Source organism: Trichosurus vulpecula, chromosome 2, assembly GCF_011100635.1.
Source record: "Trichosurus vulpecula isolate mTriVul1 chromosome 2, mTriVul1.pri, whole genome shotgun sequence".
Taxonomy (NCBI): domain Eukaryota; kingdom Metazoa; phylum Chordata; class Mammalia; order Diprotodontia; family Phalangeridae; genus Trichosurus; species Trichosurus vulpecula.
In genome coordinates this window covers 2001821-2019145 of record NC_050574.1, presented here as the reverse complement: position 1 = coordinate 2019145, position 17325 = coordinate 2001821, and the positions used below count along the sequence as shown (strand labels likewise).

The 17325-nt window shown below is 39.3% G+C and overlaps 1 protein-coding gene across 1 annotated transcript in view; it reads right to left on the bottom strand.

Moving 5' to 3' along the window:
* LOC118835392 (vomeronasal type-2 receptor 26-like) overlaps window positions 1–17325 on the bottom strand; it is a 60388-nt gene that overhangs the window by 19249 nt on the left and 23814 nt on the right. The window contains exon 4 of the mRNA XM_036742580.1: window positions 12124–12351. Coding sequence (XP_036598475.1) covers window positions 12124–12351 — 228 coding nt within the window. The remainder of the gene's footprint in view (window positions 1–12123; window positions 12352–17325) is intronic.

Sequence of the window (17325 nt, the reverse complement as noted above, 5' to 3'; positions counted from 1 at the left end):
GGATATATGGGATATGTCTCTAGTTACAAATTTGTCAGCTTGTCACATTGATGCTCATGTGACACTGACCACACCAGAATGTGAGCACAATGCACACATGGATCACCTAGCAATGATTGCTACTGAACATATTGTCCCTACTCTGACCCCAACTGATGACCCAGCATTAGCGAAATGGATCCACCAGACTGCCGGCCATTTAGGGGTCCAGGCCAGCTATTGATGGGCACAGGATTGAGGTATTAGTATCTCTCATGCATTGTTAAAACAAATAACAGAGAAGTGTTGTATATGCCAATTAGAAAAAGAATTAACTGTTCCTAGGATAGTAACTGGAGAAATAGCAAGGGGAAAAGTTCCAGCCAAAATTTGGCAGATAGATCATATTGGACCACTAGCCCAAGATAAAGGAGGTAAATATATATGTACATGTGTTGACACCTATTCAGGTGTACTAGTGGCTTGTCCTTATAAGGATGCAACTCAGAAAAACACCTGTAAAATCCTAGATATTGTAAATCTATACTATGGAACCCCAATGCAGATTCAAAGTGACAATGGATCACATTTCAGCAGTAAGGAAATGAAGAGATATTGTGAATTGAATAATATAGAATGGGTATATCATATTCCATATTACTCACGAGCATCTGGGTTAATTGAAAGAATGAATGTATTGTTGAAAGAACAGCTGAGAAAATTAAGATCTAATAATTCATATCAACATTGGAAGGATAATTTGTTTATTGCCTTACATAATTTGAATAATGGGCTCTTAGGAGGAAGTACACCTCTAGCCAGAATGATGACCCCAAATCTGCAGATTAGAAAACAGCAAACATGTGAGATCCAAAATATTGAATTTTGAACTGTGAGAGAAGATGTCCCACCACCGTATCCAGGAATATCTGGGTCAGCAGGATATGATTTACATTGTATAGAGATCTTTAGGTTGAATAGGAAGGAGATAAGAAAAACCTCTACTGGAATATATGTGAGAATCCCCAAGAATCATTTTGGATGGATGTTACCTAAACCAGGATTAGCAGCTCAAGGAATACATGTATTGGCTGGAGTGATAGATTCTAATTATCAAAGAGAAATTGTTGTGACACTCCAGAATTTGGGTGAAGAACCTGTACAGTTTTGTGGAAATGATGGGATAGTTCAAGTGATCATTATCCCCTGTGAAAAAATACCCATTGTGAAAACCGACCCTCCTCCCAAAATAACTAATAGAGGAACAAAAGGGTCTGACTCTATTGATAGAATAAAATTGAGAGCTAAGTTATGGGTAAAACAGAAGCCAGATGATGTTCCAAAGGCTGCAGAAGTCATAGCCCATGGGAAGGACAATACTGTAACAGTTGTTTATCCAATTTGTACCCCTGACCCATATATTTTACCATGCATAGGGCTATGATAATGGACTCATAGACTCCAGAAGCATGGCTGATGTGGACAAATGCCACAAGCCACTCAGAAGGAATGTGATTTTGTGTGATTAACAGATGAAAGTTTGTACCTGGGGTAAAAGAACCTCGAGGACAATGCTAGTCTTTATCTAGTAGGGGATCCTCCTGGCTTAGTTTTCCCATTGTGTTCCCTTGTACATCTGGGGAAAGGCTGGGAGGACAATCTTAGTCTCTATCTAGGGTGGGATCCTCCTGGCTTACTTTCCTCATTGTGTTCCTTTTGAAAAGGAATATTTCCCACCTGAGTTTGGCTATGAGATTGAATCTGTGCATAATTAAAGTTTCAATCAAAATGGAGATGATTTTATTTGAAGGATAATAGCCCATACTTACCTACTCTTTTTGTTCTTTGTTTTGGTTAACCTTGTTGCTAGTTCTATCTCTAAGTACCCTACACTTTCAGATGACTGACTGCCTAAGGACCTGGGGTTGATCCAGTTCCTGGGTGCCAGCTTGCTAAAGAACTGACCTCTCTAATAGTACTCTTGACCTCTTGGGGCAGGGACATCTCTATGTCCAATTTCAGCAAGAAGAAACTATGGAGGATGAGACCTTTGCCCCTTACCTCAAGATTTAGAGCCTCATTGTTTTGCGTGGGGGAAATGATGATATTGTTCTTTGTACTTATTTTGCATTATCCTTTTGTATTGCTACACCGTTATGGTGTTATTGATGCCAGTTTCCCATTGACCTATGTAATGGATACAAAGATCTAGGGGTGGACAAGTGAGCCATGTGGCCACTCTGATGGTGAGATGTTAAGTATTTTTCAAATGTTATGTGTTCATTTTGAGGGGATTCTGCTGTACTTGAAAAAATGTTTGCACCTATTCAGACACAAGTTGCCTATGTAATGAACATGAAAGATCTTGGGGCCGAATGTAAAGGAAATCAGTAAATGAAAAGATCTGTCCTGCCCATTGAATAGGCTTCATCTGGGGCTCCAGGCCAACCAAAGGGAGGTCTGATTAGATCTTTGCTCCTAAGTAGGCCCCAAACCCCTAGTCACTAGGTGCCAAGCCAATGTGGGAGTGAAGCCCACAGGGCCCTAAGGAGAGTTGCTAAAACCAGAGCCAATGGTATGTGCCTAAGTTCTGGTTGATCATATGATGTTCCAGTTGATTGGATGACATCTAAGGACTGTATAAAAAGAGAGAACAGAGCTTGGAAACACAGACATGGCAGAAGCAGGAAAAGGAGAAGCAGGAGAAAGAGGAGCAATAGAAGCAGAACCAGCAAAAGCCGGAGCCATAGAAGCTGGAGGAGTAGAAGCTGAGGAGCAGAAGAAGCTGGAGAAACTGAGGATTAGAAGGAGCAGAAACTGAGGACTAAGGACTGATAGCAGCTGAGAGCCAGCTTCCAGAGTGTACAGACCGGAGAGTGCTGAGCAGGGGCTTGAGACCTGTGAGTGATCTTCTTACAGGAGGGCCCTAGCATTGGGGGGAAGCACAAGTATGGTTTGGCTTGCTGCCATAGTATTTTTCTGTAACCTCTTGGTTACTACTGTGAGGTGGGCTTATTAGTTCAGGAAGGCTTTTGCCACAATATCAAATTGAGGTCATTGGTCCTTTGGTCTGGGGTCCTATGGAGCTTGAATAAATGGTTTAATTCCTCTGCCTTCTACTTAGGGAATTCCTCATATCCTGCAGTTCTAAACCATTCAGGCATACTCATGGTCTTTTTCGAAGTCATGAATTTTGCCTTAATGATATACCCTTGTGCAGGAGAGCTAAATTTTAAAAGCCACAAAATAAGCAAAAAAAAAAATGAGCAAGAAGCAAAAGCAAGCCATAGAAAGTTACTATGATGACACCGGATATCAAAACACAAACTCAGAAGTGGAAAAAATTGTTAATACATCTACATCCTAAACCTCAAAAGGGAATATAAATTGGTCTCAAGCCCAAAAAAGCCATTTTGGAAGGGCTCAAGAAAGATTTTAAAAGTGTAATAAGAGAGGTAGGAGAAAATTGGGAAAAGAATGGGAGGTATGCAAGAGAGAGTCAACAGCTTGTAAAAGGAAGGACAAAAATTGAGGGAAGAGAACAATTCCTTTAAAAAATACAATTGGCCAAATGGGGGAAAAGTCTGCTGAAGAAAACAATTCCTTAAAGTATAGAATTAACCAAAAGGAAAAGGAGATACAAAAGCTACCTGAAGAAAACAATTTCTTAAAAATTAGAATTGGGAAAGTAGAAGCTAATGACTCTATGAGACATCAAGAATCAGTCAAACAAATCAAAAAGAATGAAAAAACAAAAGAAGATATGAAATACCTCATTGGAAAAACAACTGACCAGAAAATAGATTCAAGAGAGATAATTTGAGAAATATTGGACTACCTGAATGCCATGATCAAAAAAGGAGCCTGGACAGTATCTTTCAAGAAATTATCAATGAAAACTGCCCTGAGGTCCTAGAATCAGAGGGAAAATCGTCATTGAAAGAATCCACTGATTACCTCCTGAAAGAGATCCTCAAAATGGAAACTCCAAGGAATATTGCAGCCAAATTCCAGAATTGCCAGGTCAAAGAGAAAATACTGAAAATGGTATTGAAATAATTTAACTATCATGGAGCTTCAGTCAGGATTATAGTAGATTTAGCAGCATTAAATTACATAATCTTCGTTAAAAGATTGCAGGGCATAGAATATGATATTCCAGAAGGCAAAGGAGCTTGGATTGCAACCAAGAATCAACTACTCAGAAAAACTGAGCATAATCTTTCAGGGGAAAGGATGAATATTAAATGGAATAGGGGACTTTCAATCATTCCTGATGAAGAAAAAGAACTGAGCAGAAAATTTAAACTTCAAACACAAGACTCAAGAGAAGTATAAAAAGGTAAACAAAAAAGAGAAAAAAATGTTCAAGAAGGTTAACCTGTTTACATCCCTACATGGGAAGATAATTCTTGTAAATCCTTTTTCCTATTTAATTTATTTAATATATTTAGTTGTCAGCATTGATTTTCAAAAGAGTTTGAATTACAAATTTTCTCCCCATTTCTACCCTCCCCCCCACTCCAAGATGGCATATATTCTGGTTGCCCCATTCCCCAATCAGTCTTCCCCTCTGTCACCCCACTCCTCTGCCATGCCCTTTTCCCTTACTTTCTTGTAGGGCAAGATAAATTTCTATGCCCCATCGCCTGTGTATCTTATTTCATAGTTGCAGGCAAAAACTTTATTTTAAACATCTGTTTTTAAAACTTTGAGTTCCAAATTCTCTCCCCTCTTCCCTCCCCACCCACCCTCCTTAGGAAGGCAAGCAATTCAACATAGGCCACATGAATATCATTATGTAAAACACTTCCACAATACTCATGTTGTAAAAGACTAACTATATTTTGCACCTTCCTAACCTATCCCCCTTTGTTCAATTTTCTCCCTTGACCCTGTCCCTTTTCGAAAGTGTTTGCTTTAGATTACGTCCTCCCCCATCTGCCCTCCCTTTTATCAACCCCCCCCCCTTTTTTTATCTTCTTCCTCCTTCTTTCCTGTGGGGTAAGATACCCAACTGAGTGTGTATGTTATCCCCTCCTAAGGTCAAATCCAATGAGAGCAAGATTCACTCATTCTCCCTCACCTTTCCCCTCTTCCCTTCCTACAGAATGGCTTTTTCTTGCCACTTTTATGCGAGATGATTTACCCCATTCTATCTGTCCCTTTCTTCCTCTCTAGATATACTCCTCTCTCATCCCTTAATTTGATTTTATTGTTTTGGATATCATCCCTTCATATTCAACTCACCCTGTGCCCTCTGTCGATATATATACACATACATACATACATATATATGTATATGTGTATATATATATGTATATATATGTATATGTGTGTGTGTGTGTGTATATATATATGTATGTATGTATATATGTATTTATGTATGTATATTCCCTTCAGCTACCCTACTACTGAGGTCTCATGAATCATACACATCATCTTTCCATGTAGAAATGTAAACAAAACAGTTCAACTTTAGTAAGTCCCTTAGGATTTCTCTTTCTTGTTTACCTTTTCATGCTTCTCTTGATTCTTGTGTTTGAAAGTCAAATTTTCTATTCATCTCTGGTCTTTTCACTGAGAATCTTGAAAGTCCTCTATTTTATTGAAAATCCATATTTTGCCTTGGAGCATGATACTCAGTTTTGCTGGGTGGCTGATTCTTAGTTTTAATCCTAGCTCCATTGACCTCTGGAATATCATATTCCAAGCCCTTTGATCCCTTAATGTAGAAGCTGCTAGATCTTGTGTTATTCTGATTGTGTTTCTGCAATACTCAAATTGTTTCTTTCTGGCTGCTTGCAGTATTTTCTCCTTGATCTGGGAGCTCTGGAATTTGGCGACAATATTCCTAGGAGTTTTCTTTTTGGGATCTTTTTCAGGAGGCAATTGGTGGATTCTTTCTATTTCTATTTTACCCTCTGGCTCTAGAATATCAGAGCAGTTCTCCTTGATAATTTCTTGAAAGATGATATCTAGGCTTTTTTGTGATCATGGCTTTCAGGTAGTCCAATAATTTTTAAATTCTCTCTCCTGGATCTATTTTCTAGGTCAGTGGTTTTTCCAATGAGATATTTCACGTTGTCTTACATTTCTTTCATTCCTTTGGTTCTGTTTTATAACATATTGATTTCTCATAAAGTCCCTAGATTCCACTTGCTCCAATCTAATTTTTAAGGTAGTATTTTCTTCAGTGGTCTTTTGGACCTCCTTTTCCATTTGGCTAATTCTGCCTTTCAAGGCATTTTTCTCCTCATTGGCTTTTTGGAGCTCTTCTGCCATTTGAGTTAGTCTATTTTTTAAGGTGTTGTTTTCTTCAGTATATTTTTCAGTATTTTTTTGGGTCTCCTTTAGGAAGTCATTGACTAGTTTTTCATGGTTTTCTTGCTTCCTTCTCATTTCTCTTCCCAATTTTTCCTCTACTTCTCTAACTTGCTTTTCCAAATCCTTTTTGAGCTATTCCATGGCCTGAGACCAGTTCATGTTTTTCTTGGAGGCTTTTGTTGTAGGCTCTTTGACTTTGTTGACTTCTTCTGTCTGTATGTTTTGGTCTTCTTTGTTACCAAAGAAAGATTCCAAAGTCTGAGTCTGAATCTGAATCCATTTTCACTGAGTGGCCATGTTCCCAACTAACTACTTGACCCTTGAGTTTTTCATCGAGGTATGACTGCTTGTAGAGTAGAGAGTACTTTGTCCCAGGTTGAGAGGCTGCACTGTTGTTTTCAGAGCTATTTCTATACAGCCAGCTCTGCCACACCAGCACTCCTCCTTCCCCAAGAACCACCAGCCTGTACCTGACTCAGATCTTAAGCAAGCTTTGCACTCCTGCTCTGATCTGCCACTTAATTCTTCCCACCAGGTGGGCCTGGGGCCAGAAATGACTGCAGCTGTAGTTCTGTAGCTGCACCACCCCCACTGGCCCCAGCACGGTGGCCGAACTGCAAACTCCTTTCACTCCCCACAGCTTTTCCTACTAAACTTCTCTGTTGTCTTTGATGTTCGTGGGTTGAGAAGTCTGGTAACTGCCACAACTCACTGATTCATGGTGCTAGGGCCTGTTCTGCCCAGCTTCCAGTCTGGTTGTTCCCGTTGCTGCCCATGCTGGGCTCTGCTCCACTCCATTCCCAGCGCCATGCGTGATAGACCTTACCCAGCGACCATCCAGGTTGTCCTGGGCTGGACCCATGCTTCCTTCTGCTATTTTTTGAGTTCTGCAGTTCTAGAATTTGTCCAGAGCCATTTTTATAGGTTTTTGGAGGGACCTGGGGAAGCTCATGCAAGTCCCTGCTTTCCAGCTGCCATCTTGGCTCTGCCTCCACAATACTTGTAATTCTTGAGAACTGTATCTTTATTATGTCATTTGGAAGAGGTATACATAGACAGAGGGTATGGGTATAAATTGACTTTGATGTGATGTTAAAAATAATTAATTAATGGATGAAAAAAAGGATTGTGCTTGGAGAAGAGGAAAGGGGGAGGCAGAATAGGGTAAATTACACCACATGAAGAGGCACAAAGACCTACTATAGTAGAGGAAAAGAAGGGGAGGTGAGCATTGTTTGAAACTTATTTTCATCAGATTTGGCTCAAAGAGGGAATGGTATGCACATTCAATTGGTTATAGAATTCTATCTTACTCTAAAGGGAAGTAGGAAGAGAAAGGGCAAAGAAAAGTGAGGGGGCTGATAGAAGTGAGGGCAGATTGAGGGAGGCAGTGGTCAAAAGCAAAACATTGATGAGGAGGCAAAGGGTAAAAGGAGAGAGAAAAGTATAAACAGGGGAAATATAGGATAGACAGAAAGACACAGTTAGTGATCATAACTGAATGAATGCAATAAATTCTCCCATAAACTAGAAGTGGATAGCAGAGTGGATCAAAAACCATAATCCTGCAACATATTGTTTACAAGAAACACATTTAAGGCAGAGAGACACACAAAGAATAAAAGGTAAAGCCTACAGCAGAATATATTATGCCTCAGCTGAAGTAAAAATAAAAAGCACGGGTAGCAATCCTAATCTCAGACAAAACAAAAGCAAAAATAGATCTAATTAAAAGGGATAAGGAAGGAAACTACTTGCTAAAAGGTACCATTGACAATGAATATCAATACTAAACATATATGCACCAAGTGGTATAGCATCCAAATTCTTAGAGAAGTTAAGAGAGTTATGGAAAGAAATAGGAAGCAAAATTATGCTAGTGGGGGACCTCAACCTCCCCCTCTCAGAACTAGATAAATCTAACTGCAAAATAAACAAGAAAGAAGTTAAGGAGGTGAATAGAATTTTAGAAAAGTTAGATATGGTAGACTTCTGGAGAAAACCAAATGGGGGCAGAAAGGAATATGCCTTTTTCTCAGCAGTATATTGCACTTACACAACAATTGACCATGTACTAATGCATAAAAACCTCACAATCCAATGCAGAAAGGCATAAATATTAAATGCATCCTTTTCAGATCATAATGCAATAAAAATTATGTGTAATATGGGTCATGGAAAGATAGAATAAATATTAATTAGAAACTAAATAATCTAATCCTAAAGAATAAGGGAGTCAAACAACAAATCATAGAAACAATCAATAACTTCATCAAAGAGAATGAGAGTAAGAAGCCATCATACCAAAAACTTAGAGGATGCAGTCAAAGTTCTTAGAGGAAATTTGATAACTCTAAATGCTTATGTGAATGAACTAGAGAAAGATGAGATAAATGAATTGGGAATACAACTTAAAAAGCTAGAAAAAGTGAAAATTTTACGTCCCCAATTAAATAGCAAATCAGAAAATCTGCAAATCAAAGGAGAGATTGATAAAATTCAAATTAAGAAAACTGTTGAACTAATGAATTAAAGAGCTGGTTTTGTGAAAAAAAATCAATAAAATAGATAAACCTTTGGTTAATTTGATTTTTAAAAAAAGAAAGAAGAAAACCAAATTACCAGTATCAAAAATGTAAAGGGTGAATACACCAACAATAAAGAGGAAATTAAAACAATAATTAGGAGCTATTTTGCCCAACTGTATGCCAATAAATCTGGCAATCTGTATTGGGAATCAAGATGGGCTCTTAGCACTTATTCAACAAAGTGCCCTTGAAGAGTTTGACCTTTGTTTCTTTGATTAAATTAAGAGTCTTTGATGACCTCCTTGCCTCAAGGGAAAGCCTAATTTACATGGGTTTGAGTGACATGTTTGTGACATCAGAGGCTTTTAGACCACTTGGGTTTAAGAGGCATTTTTGTGACGATTTTAGGTCACCCTGAAAAAGATATAAAACCAGGGTTTGGCTTTCTTTTTTTGGAGCTGTGAGCCACAGCAGGCGTGTGACTCTGGGCCAGCCATTGTTATGAGCTCCCTGGCTTTGATGTTGATGCTTCTCTGGTAACTATGCATTGAGATTTGGATCAGACAAGGTTGGTCTGTTGATGTTTGTAATTTGTTTGTATTTGCTCTGAAGTTCAGGGTGCTGGCTTTTTCCCCTGAACTAAGTGAATGGTGTTTGTATGCTGGATTAAAGTAAGATTGTTAACCCCTTAATCTTGCTTTCCTTAGTAAAGCAGATCAAAAGAACCTGGGCTCACAGCATTCTGTGAGCTGGTTGTTGTTGGTTTTTCACCCCCACAGCATCTGCTAGCCAGATTGTTGAAACACAATCTAAGTGAAATGGATGAATATTTACCAAAAAAATGCCCAGATTAACAGAAGAAAATATTTTATTTTCACTTTTGAATTTTCTTCTTTCTTAATATTGATCCAACCCTGCATTCATGGTATAAATCCTGCATGGTCAAAATGTATTGTCTTAGTAATCTCTTTGTTAAAATTTTATTTAAATTTTTTGCATCTACATTCACTATTGAAATTGGTCTATAATTTTCTTTATCTTTTTGGCTCTTCCTGGTTTGGGTATCAACATCATATTTATATCATAAAAAGAATCTGGTAGGATTCTCACTTCATCATTCAGAAGTAGCCTAAAAAATCAAAAGTCAGACAGTCACCTTACATTTCTTAGGAGCTTCCTATTTCCAGTAGTGTACTAAGTGTTGGGAAAACAAAGAAAATCAAAAAAAAAGAAGAAGAAAACAGTCCCTTCTCTCAAGGAACTCAGGTGGAGGTGACATGAAAACAATTTTGTACCAATAAAATACATAGAGGATGAATTGGAGAACTTCAAAATAGGGAATGAACTAGCACCACAGAGGATTCAGGAGAAGCTTCTCATAGAAGGTAAGGTTTTAGCTGAGAAATTAAGGAATTCAGGGAAACCAGGAGGTAGACATGAAGAGAAAGATAGTCCCAGATGTAAGGAAAGGCACAGAGTAGGAAGAGGGACTATCTTGAAGGAAAAGTAAGGAGGCCAGTGCCACTGAATCTCAGAGTACATGGAGGGGAGTCAGATGTAAGAAATCAGCAAATGTAGGAAATGGGTATCCTCGAAGGATTTTTCCCCTTTTTTCTCATTTAATATTTTATTTTTCCCAATTGCATGTAAAAAGAATCAGTATTACTTTTTTAAAATTTTAAGCTCCAAATTCTTTCCCTCCCTTCCTCTTCTCACCCTGATAGAGAAGGAAAGCAATTTGATATAGGTTACACATGTACAGTCATGAAAAACATATTTTCATGTTTGTTATATTATGAAAGAAAACACAAACCAAAAATAAGAAAGAAAAATAAAGCAAAAAAGCATACTTCCATCACTATTGAGACTCCATAAATTATTTCTCTGGCAATGGAGAGCATTTTTCATTATAAGTCCCTTGGAATTCTCTTGTTTCATGGTATTTCTGAGAATAGCCGAGTCATTTATGGTTAATCATCATATGATATTGCTGTTACTGTGTGCAATGTTCTCCTGGTTCTGCTCTCTTCACTTTGTATCAGTCTTTCCAGACTTTTCCACTTTGTAAGACTTTCCATGTATTTTAGAATGCCTTTTTAAAGTCAAAAAAATATATTTGATCTTAAGAATATTAGGGAGCCACTGTAGTCTAGTGAATGTATTGAGGGAGGGGGGATGGTGACATGTTTAGACCCATTCTTTAACATGATCAATTTGAAAACTGAGTGGAAGATGCATTAGTATGGGAAGTGATTGGAGACAGGAAAGTCTAGAAGCAAGCTACTGCCACAGTCCATTTGGGAGGTGATAAGGGCCTGCCCCAAGGTGGTGGCAATGTCAGAGGACAGAAGAGATGTTACAAAGGTACAAATGAAAGCTTGACAACTGCTTGGAAATGGGGGAGGGTGAGAAAGACTAATGAGGATGACACATATTTTGTAAGCCTTGGTGACTAAAAGGGTGGTGGTAGCCTCCAAAGAAATAAGGAAGTTACAAAGGGTGGAGGGTTTGGGGGAAAAGATTATGAGTTTAGTTTTGGAAATAGTGAGTCTAAGATGTTTATAGAATATCAGTAAAAGATGTTCAATACACATTTGGAGACATGAGACTGGAAATCAGCAGAGAGATTAAGGCTGAATAAGTAGCTCTGAGACCTATCCATGGGATATGGATAGGGAATCCATGGGAATCCATGGAGGCTGATGAGATCACCAAGTGAAGTAGCAAAGAGGGAGAAGAGTAAAGGGCCCAGGACAAAGACTTGGGGAAAACCCAGGGCATTGGGTGGGACCTGGAGGAAAGTTCAGCAAAGGGGACAGAGAAAGAGTGTCTAGATAAGTATGAGGAGAGCCGAAAGAGAACAGTGTTGGTAAACCTAGAGAGAAGAGTTTCAAGAAGGAGACCATTAACAGGCAGTAGAGAAGCAGGGAGCAGACAAGGAGACATTGAAGATGAGCCAGAGTGGGCAATCTGCTGGAGAAGACAGGATGGAATGGGGTCACATGAATGTAGAAAGGTTTGTTTTCACAAGAAGAAGGGCTACCACTTCATATGAAAGAGGTGGGAAAGAGGAAATAGTGGGGGAGTCATTTGGGTAAGGTGAGATAGGAAGAGAAAAGGGGGGAGATCTTCAAAAATTGTCTTAATTTTTTCATTGAAAAGAAACTAAGAAGTAAACATGGATGGAGAGCAGTATGTTATATCCACAGGTGTGGAATGGGAAGGAATACAAATAAGTGTTTTTTATCACAACCAAATAAGGCAAATTGGCAACGAATGTGTTTCTGACCTTTTCATCAAATGAGCTCCACTGTATCACCATCTCACAAATAGAGAAAACTTGATCAGGTGGGGCCTGGGGTATAAACTGCCCCACTTTCACCAGAACTTCAGTTTCATTAGGCAAGATCAAGTAGTTCATGATGTCATATCTGGCCATAGGGTTTCTTTCTTCATCCAAAACCACCTGGTCACCAACAGTGTTGTTGAACTGGATGCTTCTCAGGAAGGAGTGGAGCTGAATGGGAAGAAAGGTCAGTTATTTCCTGCTACCTGAGGGAAGGAAGGCAACCCTCTGAAACATTGAAATTGAGAATTGGAAGGGACATTAGTAGCCATCTTATACAACCCGTATATAAAAGAATTTCCAGTATAACATATGTGGCATGTGGTCATCCAGCCTGTGCTTGAGCCAAGCAGAAGAAGCAAAATTCCTCCTCCTCATACCATGCACATTGGCCTCCCTGCTGTTATTTGAACAAGGCACTCCCTCTCCCAACATCAAGCATTTGTCCCCAGATCTGGGAACTCTCTTCCTCCTAATCTCTGCCTCCTAGATTTCTCTGCTTCTTTCAAGTCTTAGCTAAAGCCTCACCTTCTACAAGAACCCTTTACTAGTCCTCCTTAAACTTAGGGCCTTCTTTACAAGATTATCCCAATTCATCCTGCTTATATCTTGTTTGTATTCATGTGACACAAGCCTTCAAGCCCACTAGTATGGGACTCTCTCCCGATTGGTGGAGATCAATGTCCTGCACCTGAGTGAGTAATTGGGTAGAGTTGGCAATAGAAAGAAGAGACCTAGTGTAACCAGAATTGTCTTTGTTTTCTTTGAGTGACTCAATTTATCTCAGTGAGCTTTACTAGGTGCTAATCCCCAGGCCCAAACCCCATTAGGTGTTAATGTAATCCATGTGGATGTGAACATCCCAGGGTCCTGAGGGGAGGGGCCAACTCAAGAACCAATCACCAGAGCTTGAGCTCTGGTGATTCAGATGATGTTTGATGTCTGAAGCCCTATAAGAAGGGAGGACAGAGCCATTGGTGCGGGGCTCTGGAGATGGTGTTGATGAGGAGACTCCGGGCAGCTGTAGTTAAGGAGCCCTCCAGCTTGTAAACCCAGATGTTGAAACTTTGTTGAACTCTGGTAACTATCTGTTGGGACTTGAATCAGACAAAGTCTGTTATGTCTGTAATTTGTTTGCATTTTGTTTTGAAGTTCAGGGTGCTGGTTTTTTTCCCCTGAACTATCTGAATGATATTTGAATTAAAAGAAAGCTTGTCAACCCCTTCACCTTGCTTTCCTTAATTAAGCAGATCGAAAGAACCTGTGCTGTTGGCAGCTTTCTGGGTGCTGGCTGTGGGTGAATCTTATACCCCCACAGAAGCTGCTAGCCAGGTTGTTGAAACACCTACTCTTCAGTCACTTTCTGCTTGCTCTTCAGTTTCTTCAGTCTCATCATTCTGAAAGGACTATCCTGGCCTCCAGCTTCAAGACAGAAGATAGAAGGATGCATTCTAGGAAGATGTCACAGTAGGTAGAAACTTCCAGGCTCTCCAGATTTCATCCCCAAACAGACAGAAAGTGACCATGAAATGTACATAGAGCAGCAAAAACGAAGGAGTAAAGCAATTGTCCTCCTAGAACATCTTGAGAGGGCCTCAGAGAAACTCCAGGGGCTGAGGTTTGGCCTGAATGAAACACTGACACCTGACTCCACTGAATCAACAAACTGGAGGCCCTGAGGGAAACAGATGAGGCCTCAAGAACTTTCACATCAGGAATTTTCACCTCATGAACTTTCATGTAAAGAATAGCAGGCCTGAGTGAGAAAAGATTGAAGGACCCCCTACTGTTTCCAGAAACCAGGCCTAGCATTGCCGACCAGACTTGATCCTCAGCTGTAGCTGTGGGCTAGAAAGATTGAGCAGAAACCCATTGAGGGCAGTACCCTAGCAAGCAAGAACAGTTTTGGGACAGTGTGGCTAGGGCTTAGGAGAGGAAGAGAGGAATCCCTGAGGCTGAGCCTTCAGACAGAATTCAGAAAACAGTTGTAAGGAGGACCAGAGGAGTAGGGCAACATTATCCACAACTCAGGATTAAAACTTGATAATAATAATATTAAGCTACCAAAAGAAAATAATATAAATTAAAAATAAAAATGAGTCAGAATAGGAAAAAGAACCCGACCATTGATAGCAACTTTGCTGTATAAGATCTACATTCATATTGAGAGGAAAAGAGTGAGGTAAAAACAAAAAGCTGCCACTACCCTAAAGAGTAATGTCAAATGGTCACAAGCCCAAAAATAAATCTTGGAATGACTTTAAAAGGAATTCAAAAGTCAGAGAGAAAGGGGGAAAATAGAAAAAAATAAAAGCTATTCAAGGATATTGTGAAAAGATAGTTAATCATTTGGGGGAAATAGACACAAAATTTTAAGGAAGAAATAAAAAAGTATTCAAAAATCAAATAAGAAAGAATGAGGAAATATTAGGGAAAAAAGCAATCCAATAAATTTGTGAAAAAGTTAACCAATGAGAAAAAGATAAACAAAATCTTAAGACTAGAAGCCCCTTGAAAACTAGAAATGGGCAAGTGGAATCGAATGACAGTATAAGACACAAAGATATAATAAAACCAGAGAAAATATAGAAGAGAAGCTGAAACATCACATTAGAAAAATAACTGATCTAGAAAACAGATTAAAGGAGAGATGATATAAAAATTGTCAGTCTATCTGAAAGTTGTGATCAAAAAATAATCTGAATACAATGTTCAAGAAATTGTCCAGGGGCAGAGCCAAGATGGTGGCTGGAAAGCAGGGACTTGCATGAGCTCCCTGCCAGGTCCCTCGAAAAACCTATAAAAATGGCTCTGAGCAAATTCTAGAACTACAGAACCCACAAAATAGCAGACGGAAGTAGGGATCCAGCCTAGGACAGCCAGGATGGTCGCTCGATGAGGTCTATCGAGCACAGAGCTGGGAGAGGAGGGGAGCAGAGCCTAGTGTGGGCAGCGACAGACAGGACCAACCAGACTAGGAGCTGGGCAGAACAGGCCCTAGCACCCTGAATCAGTGAACTGTGGCAGTTCCCAGACTTCTCAACCACAAACACCAAAGACAACAGAGAAGGTTAGTGGGAAAAGCTGCAGGGACAGAGTGAAAAGAGTTCCCGGTTCAGCCACCGCCCCAGGAGCAGCGGGGGTGGTGCAGCTACAGAACTACAGCTGCAGTCGCTTCTGGTCCCAGGCTCACCTGGTGGGAGGAATTAAGTGGCAGATCAGAGCAGGAGTGAAGAGCCTGCTGAAGATCTGAGTCAGGAACAGGCTGGTGGTTCTTGGGGAAGGAGGAGTGCTGGTGTGGCAGAGCTGGCTGTATAGAAATAGCTCTGAAAACAATGGCGCATCCCCTCAAGCTTGGAACAAAATACTCTTTACAAGCAGTCATACCCTGACAAAAAACTCAGGGGTCAAGTAAGTTGGCTGGGAACCTGGCCAGGCAGTGAAAATGGATTCAGATTCAGATTCAGACTTTGGAATCTTTCTTTGGTGACAAAGAAGACCAAAACGTACAGCCAGAAGAAGTCAACAAAGTCAAAGAGCCTACATCAAAAGCCTCCAAGAAAAACATGAACTGGTCTCAGGCCATGGAAGAGCTCAAAAAGGATTTGGAAAAGCAAGTTAGAGAATTAGAGGAAAAAATGGGAAGAGAAATGAGAAGGATGCGAGAAAACCATGAAAAACAAGTCAATGACTTGCTAAAGGAGATCCAAAAAAAATACTGAAAAAAATATTGAAGAAAACAACACCTTAAAAAATAGACTAACTCAAATGGCAAAAGAACTCCAAAAAGCCAAAGAGGAGAAGAATGCCTTGAAAGGCAGAATTAGCCAAATGGAAAAGGAGGTCCAAAAGACCCCTGAAGAAAATACTACCTTAAAAATTAGATTGGAGCAAGTGGAATCTAATGACTTTATGAGAAATCAAGAAATTATAAAACAGCACCAAAAGAATTGAAAAATGGAAGACAATGTGAAATATCTCATAGGAAAAACCACTGACCTGGAAAATAGATCCAGGAGAGAAAATTTAAAAATTATTGGACAACCTGAAAGCCATGATCACAAAAAGAGCCTAGATATCATCTTTCAAGAAATTATCAATGAGAACTGCTCTGATATTCTAGAGCCAGAGGGTAAAATAGAAATTGAAAGAATCCACCAATCTCCTCCTCAAAAATATCCCAAAAAGAAATCTCCTAGGAATATTGTCGCCAAATTCCAGAGCTCCCAATTCAAGGAGAAAATACTGCAAGCAGCCAGAAAGAAACAATTTGAGTATTGCAGAAACACAATCAGAATAACACAAGATCTAGCAGCTTCTACATTAAGGGATCGAAGGGCTTGGAATATGATATTCCAGAGGTCAATGGAACTAGGATTAAAACCAAGAATCACCTACCCAGCAAAACTGAGTATCATGCTCCAAGGCAAAATATGGATTTCAATAAAATAGAGGACTTTCAAGCTTTCTCAGTGAAAAGAACAGAGCTGAATAGAAAATTTGACTTTCAAACACAAGAATCAAGAGAAGCATGAAAAGGTAAACAAGAAAGAGAAATCATAAGGGACTTACTAAAGTTAAACAGTTTTGTTTACATTCCTACATGGAAAGAAGACGTGTATGATTCATGAGACCTCAGTATCAGAGTAGCTGAAAGGAATATGCATATGTTTGTGTGTCTGTGTATATATATCTATATATCTATATATCTATATATATATATATATATATATATACACACACATATGTATGTATGTATCTAGATATGTAGGTATATATATATGTATATATATATGTGTGTGTGTGTATATATATATATATGTATATATATATATATATATACACACGCAGAGAGAGAGAGAGAGAGAGAGGGCACAGGGTGAGTTGAATATGAAGGGATGATATCTAAAAACATAAAATCAAATAAGGGATAAGAGAGAAATATATTGAGAGAGGAAGAAAGAGAGAGATAGAATGGGGTAAATTATCTCACATAAAAGTGGCAAGAAAAAGCAGTTCTGTAGGAAGGGAAGAGAGAGCAGGTGAGGAGGAATGAGTAAATCTTGCTCTCATCAGATTTGACCTGAGGAGGGAATACCACACACACTCAGTTGGGTATCTTACCCCACAGGAAAGAAGGAGGAA